This window comes from Echinops telfairi, unplaced genomic scaffold (assembly GCF_000313985.2).
Source record: "Echinops telfairi isolate 266 unplaced genomic scaffold, ASM31398v2 ScPeMD7_23;HRSCAF=83, whole genome shotgun sequence".
In the NCBI taxonomy this organism is placed as follows: Eukaryota; Metazoa; Chordata; class Mammalia; order Afrosoricida; family Tenrecidae; genus Echinops; species Echinops telfairi.
The window spans coordinates 24,382,928-24,389,491 of NW_022103920.1; the positions used below are offsets into that span (position 1 = coordinate 24,382,928).

A 6,564-nucleotide genomic window follows, 5' to 3' on the forward strand; every position below is an offset into this window, starting at 1 on the left:
GATAGATAGATAGATAGATAGATAGATAGATAGATAGATAGATAAAATAAAAATACTGATGTGGTAGTCATATGATTTTATGTCAACTAGACACTCCTGGTTTGGGGCGGAGTCAACCCTGTGGTCAATCAGGTCACAGCCTGATGCTGTCCCCTTGGGGTCAAGGCCTTCTCATAAGGAAGAGCCCTCTCCTCCTTCACCTTCCTACCCGCTGGCCTCTGTGGGGGCTGCTGGGAGCCCTGCCATCTTTCCACCGACCTTGGTTCACCCACTGGTCTGTGACTTTCCTGCATTCTGTATCACTGCGTGTAGCTGCTTGAGTCTGAAGAAGGACTTATGAACTACTGTCAGACTTATGGATAGGGCTGTGATGCTTTCCTGATATGTAATTACTTCTTGATTTAAAGTTCTTTTATAGATAGCTAGATAGATGATAGATGATAGATAGATAGATAGATAGATAGACAGATAGATGATAGATGATAGGTAGATAGATGGATAGACAGATAGATAGATAGATATAGATAAATATACATACGTACATACATACATATATATGCCACTAGATTTGTTTTTCTAGTCAACCTGACCTAAGCAACATCCATAGATAACATTCTTAAGGATTACCCATTCAGTTACTTTCTTGACTAAAAACAATAACCACCGAAGGAACCAACTTTAAATAAACCAAAAACCAAGCTCGTTGTCATTGAGGCAACGCTGATTCACAGTGACCCCGTGGGTTTCTGAGACTATAACTATTGACTGGAGTAGAAAGGTCAGTCTTCTCCTTGAGGAGCGGCTGGTGGTTTCAAACTGCCAACTCTGTGGATCATAGCCCAAAGTATAACCACGACACCACGAGGGGATATTGTATAAAAGTATCTAAAATTGAAAGTTGAAATGCTGATTCTTTTTTTTTTTTTCAACACCTGGTAAATAACTGTAGAAGATGGAAGCCTTCCTAATGGAACATACCAATGTGGTTTACGGTTTGTGTGAGAAGGGAAACCCCATGCAAAGGCTGATCTCACTGCCATTGCATCTAATCTGACTTACAGTGACCCCGGGGGATGAGTTGAACGGCCCCTGTGGGAGTACGAGGCTGGACATCTTTATGAGAGTAGAAAGCCTCATCTTTCTCTCACAAAGCACTTGATGGGTTCGAACTCCTAACTGAGGAGTTGGCCACCCGATGCACAACCCATTACCCAAGGCTGGGTTACGGCACAGCCTTGGTTTTCTGATCCCAGTAGAAGACGGATACCTTTTTTTTAAAGAGTTAAAGTTATACAGATTTAACTTTTAATTAAATAATATACATTTTAAACTTTCTACAGGTAGAAACCATTAAGCATTAAATAGGTTTTAGCAAGAAATTGGAAGAACACGATTACTGATGGTTTTTAAACTGGGCTACAATTTTATCTGAAGGCTCATTTCATCCATGAGGGGGCTTATGTACTTTCTGGTGTTTTTCTCCGACTCTGGGGACCTACATGAAAATGGAAGATGGTACTTTTTCTTCCAATCTTCTAACAGTAGAGGCACAAAATTTATTCATTTGGCATCCTATCTTAAACACACAGACAAATTGAGGGCATGCCAGCAAAGGAGAACCCATTTGTTAGAATCACAATTCATAACGAAATAAGATACTTTAAAAATGCCAAGGTTTAGATAACCAGAATAAGTCCTTTATTATTTTTTTTCAAAGCAGCAATTAAGTTAAAGACAAATTAGAGGTAGAGAAGAATCCTATCTTGCATGATAGAAGTCAGAATTAAAGACTATCACTGCGATACGTTTGAATTCCTCCTTATCATGGTCTTCTGCTTGCTAACGCTCTTGGAAGATGTGTGACGAGGAACTGTCAGAGAAGGCATTAAAGACTCTCAGTGCTTCCCACATTCTCATGCAAAAGGAGGCGAGCTAGAGATTACCTGGAAATCTTCTAATTATTTGGCATAATCCTTCCTTTCTGCATAGCTGATGCTGTAAGTCTGGTAAGGTATTTACCTGGAAAGAATGTAAAAGATGCTACAGTTAGGCATATATAAATGCTGAAACAAAGAAAAGGCAAAAAAAACCCCAGAGGACAAATACAAGGGGACTTTGGAAAGTTCGTGGAAACAATCGTTTCCCACAAGCCTTTTGAAGCCTCCTTGTCTTTTCCACATTATCTACCCCAGGAGGAGCTGTGGGAAAAGTATCAGATCAAAACCACGAGCTTCTCCCAGGAAAAAGATGAAGTCTGGCTGCTCCTGTGAGGAGTCCTGGCGGAGTACAGGGGCTGCTCACTGCAAGGTTAGCAGTACTAGCCCCCCATCTGCTCTGTGGGAAGAAGAGGAGGCTTCTTGTTCCCATGCAGATTTACAGCCTTGGAACCCCCAGGGGCAGCCTACTCTGCCCTCCATGGCCGTTAGGTGTCAGAATGGACTTGATGGCAGTGAGGGTGACCTTGGTTGGTACCCAGTCACTGGGCGGAAGTTCCAAAGTCTATGAATAGTGGAGCCAAACCAAGCAATTTCAGTTCACCACAATAAGAAATAGCACTAGCATACCTATACGTCAACTCCACTCCAAAGCCACAAACGCCCACAGTGGTGTGTAACCTGGTAGATAGTTAGTGAAAATTAGTGCTAAATCTGTCTGAAAATGTCACATATACCCTTCCCTTCATACTAAAGTACTACAGACACACACACACACACACACACAACTCAGTTACTGCACTACTCTATTTTAACCAAACTTTGTTCTTAACTTTCTAACATCATTATCATCATAAATTCAAATGTTTTTATTATATAGGGGGAAGGATACCAAAGAACACAATATTCTCCTCTTCTTATAAACTTCTATTTTGGTTTGGTAGTTGCAATCAACTACACTGCAGAAAGGAAACTAAATATGGTAAAGCCAGGGGAAAAATAACAGAAAGAGATCAGTGTGAATTAGTTTGCAAATTAGATTAGCTTTAATGACATGATAGGTTTCTTCAAATGAGCTCACTCTTGATAAATAAAACCGTGCACTCTCTCCAAGAGGCCTCCTGTCGAAGCTAAGGACAAAGAATGGAACTGCAGTGGGGAGAAGAGCAGAAACCAGAACCATGGACTGTGGGCCCACTTCTAGAATGTAATAGAAAGGTAGCATGGCGCCCAACAGGTTGCTTCCCTTTGCTCCTTTGTAAAAGAAAGCACTCAGAGACATTGGTCTTCAAGGTCCACCTTCAAGGCTTTATAAATTCAATCACAATTGGTCGTTTAGAAAGGTGATTTGTTTGAAATGCTTTTCACATGTATGGATTAAACATTCTCCCACCTTTATAATTTCATTAGCTCTACTTAGTTTTTAGTAAACTTTCTCTCTGCTGAAACAAGGACACACTTCAGCCAGGTCCTGTCTGAGAAAAGCCTGGCTTCAAGGAACCTACTCTTGGGATTCTGCACTAGATACACCACGTTGACAGCCTACGAGGTGCAAAAGTCTAAGATGCTCACCTCCTTCTGCCCTGGGAAGTGAGAAAAGGCTAGGCAGAGAGGATACTTCAGACCTGAGGGACAGCTTGTTGTTGGAGGCCGTCACGTGGATTTCAACTCTTCCCAAGCATAGAGGAGATATGCTTCCTATAGTTTTCTAGGCTACAATCTTTACAGCCAGGGCTTCTTCCCAGCACAGAGGCCGGTGGGCTCAAACAGCCATCCTTGCAGGGAGCAGCCAAGTGCATTGCCATTAGGAGCTTCTACGTTGCTCAAAATCAAAAGAGAGAAAAGTTGATTAATGAAATAGAAGACAAGAAGATGGGTGAGTTAGCTAAAGTTTATTGTGCCAACCTGGCCTATAAACACATGTGGGATTAATTGAAGGTCAGGGTGACAAATGGCTCAGTGAGCCTCGCCTTTCTAGTTCTCGGGTCTCTTGCTTTCTGATGGTCAGACCAGGGTGCAGTTGTCTTAGCCAGTTCCCTGCTTCAGCTGGCAAGGCTCACTTCCTGCAAGACATTCCCAAGGAGAAGCCGCATGGACCTACCCTGATGCAGCCCTGGGTGCTGGAGCAGCTGTGTGGAGACCTCTGCCAGCGCTGAGATGCTTACATGCTCACTGACTTGGCTTTCCTCCTGCAGTTGGCATCATTCCTTGTCTTTTGTGAGATGGAGGAAGACTTTGTGGATTGGTGTTGGACATCTGGACTAATGTTGGACTTGTGGGCTTAGGCAGCACTGGGTTCAGATGATTTCTTGATGTGCACTCACCCTTTATATAAAACTCTCTCTTATACATATATGCTTCTGTGGATTTGTTTCTCTAATGCACCCAGATAAACACAATGGGCTTGCATGAGACCCTGAAGTTTTCAACTCAGAATTCCTGAGAAAGGCATTAGGACAAGGGCAGACCATTGCAAAAGTGCCCAGAACATGCAAGAGTCATTTTCTTCTTTGAGAAAAGCTTCAAAAGGCAATAAAATGGAGAATTTCCCTCCCTGAAGCAAAAGCCACTGCTTTTGTCTAGACTTGGTGGACTCTAGACAATAATCCAGATTAAAGGCTCTATTGTTTCAGCTCCCGCATGCTGCTCTCACAGAAAGAGCTCAAACAGAAAATGATTTTCTCAAGCTGAGGAGGCTATCAGCCCAAAGTCAAGGTACCAGCTCTTGAGGAAGCCTTTCTCCCTTGGTGGGCTCCGGATGAAAGGTCCTTTGGAGTTTCACCCCTGGGTGATCTTCAGGTGACTTTGCATCTCTCTTCCCCATTTCTGCTCTGCTCGCTTGTTTGAATTTTTTCCTGCCTCAAAAGAACTTGACTCAAAATACAGTGGACACTCACCCGGCCTCATTAACCTACCACCACAGACAACTCATCCCCAGATGGGATGATAAGCACAGGCCTACATCAAGCCAACCGCATAGCCATCAGGTCAGCTCATCATTCAGACCCTGCAGGACACAGCAGACCTGCCTGTCCGCGTTTCCGAAGCTGCACTTTTCACAGAAGCACACTCTCACCTCTTTCTCCCACGGTCCTGCTGGTGGGTTTTGAACTGCCAACCTTTTCATTAGTAGTTGAGCACTGAATCACTGGCCCGCCAAGGTCAGAGGTGAGGATTTCCAACACATGTCTTGGGGGTGGAAGCCTCCATAGGCACAGTGGGCGAAAGAGGCACCAGTCTGATTCTGTAAATACAGCCTGTGAGTCTGCCCTCTCGATCCAATAGTGTCGCGAGGATACAGAATTGACTTCACAACTTGACAGCAATGGGTTTGGTTTTATTTTTGGCTTATTTGTTTTCTACAAATCACCTATTATACTTGAGAGGGAAGAAGATGATAGGATAAAAATTCAACCCATGACATCCCACTCTTGGGCTTTCCAGAATTCATGTTGTTGTACCCACATGCAAAAGTCTTAAGTCCACTTCAAGTAGAAAATTTCATATTCTGAAGCACCAATATCAAATGCCAATGAGATGTTAGACACATTCTCTCCAGAAACAACATCTCTCTTTATCTCTTTGAAATCTAGTTGGCATGTTATCAGCTGCCGAAGTACAGTGGTGGATCAGGTACAAGGGAGAAATGCCCATTGCTAAATTGGAGGGAAGGCCAAGGTAACAGGTCCCAAGCAAGTCCAAAGCCCAGCAGAGCAAGTGATACAAGCTGCCGAGGCTTGAAAATGAGATGCTCTTCTCTGAGACCATATGGCCCTGGTCTCCATACTCTGAGATGGTGACCACGTTCCCTGGATTCCGGGTGGAGGCCCCTAGATCCTGGTTCAGTTGGCAACTGTGACCCACTGGTTTGAGTGGTGACCCCACCCTTCAGCCCCAGCAGGCCTGGTTCTTCTACCCTTTGGGTGTGGCAGCAACCCCACCCCACCCCCACCTTTGGCTAGCAGCCTCCTCGCTGTGGCACTCAACAAGGACAGCCCCAGACACTGGGACTGAGTTGGTGCCAATGCGACTCAGGTCTAAGAGGCCTTGATGCTGTGTTTTTAAGTCTCTGCATTCCCTATTTTCCTCGCTTCTTCCAGCAGTTCCACTGGTCTCCACGGTGCTCCCGGGATGGTCCTTTGGGAGGCCAGCAGATGTAGCTCTTCGGGCCTGTCTGCTGCCTGTCGAATTCTGAGAGGCAGCCAGCATTCTCGCCTGCCGTTCAACCTTCTCCAGCCCCTTCAGCCTACGCTGAAGCGTTTTCTGCTGCCGGGTGTCGGTTAGACCGATCAGTCACAGGCTTAGTTTCTTTAACAGAAGATGTTTAGCCACATCCTTGGTGAAAATTCTAGGACACATGACCTTCGTTTGTGCCACACAGTTTCCCAAGCGTTTTGCTTTCAGTTTGCGCGATTCGTTTTACGACCATCTCTTTCCTCCAACATTCTATTACAAGCAGCAAAGCGAAACCACATGGCCCCTTTAAGATCTTACTTAGAAATCTCCTCCGCTAAAATATCCAAGTTCATTACTTACAAGATACAACACCAGCCACAGGCAGAGGTTAGGATTTACAACACCTCATTGGCAGGTGTGTGTGTGTGTGTGTGTGTGTGTGTGTGTGTGTGTG

At 44.5% G+C, this 6,564-nt stretch overlaps 1 protein-coding gene across 1 annotated transcript in view; it reads right to left on the minus strand.

Annotated features, from left to right (window-relative positions):
- The window catches only part of CPED1 (cadherin like and PC-esterase domain containing 1), a 337,576-nt gene that overhangs the window by 236,394 nt on the left and 94,618 nt on the right, over window positions 1-6,564 (minus strand). Inside the window, exon 8 of the mRNA XM_013005960.2 lies at window positions 1,944-2,019. Within this exon, the coding sequence (XP_012861414.1) occupies window positions 1,944-2,019 (76 nt within the window). The remainder of the gene's footprint in view (window positions 1-1,943; window positions 2,020-6,564) is intronic.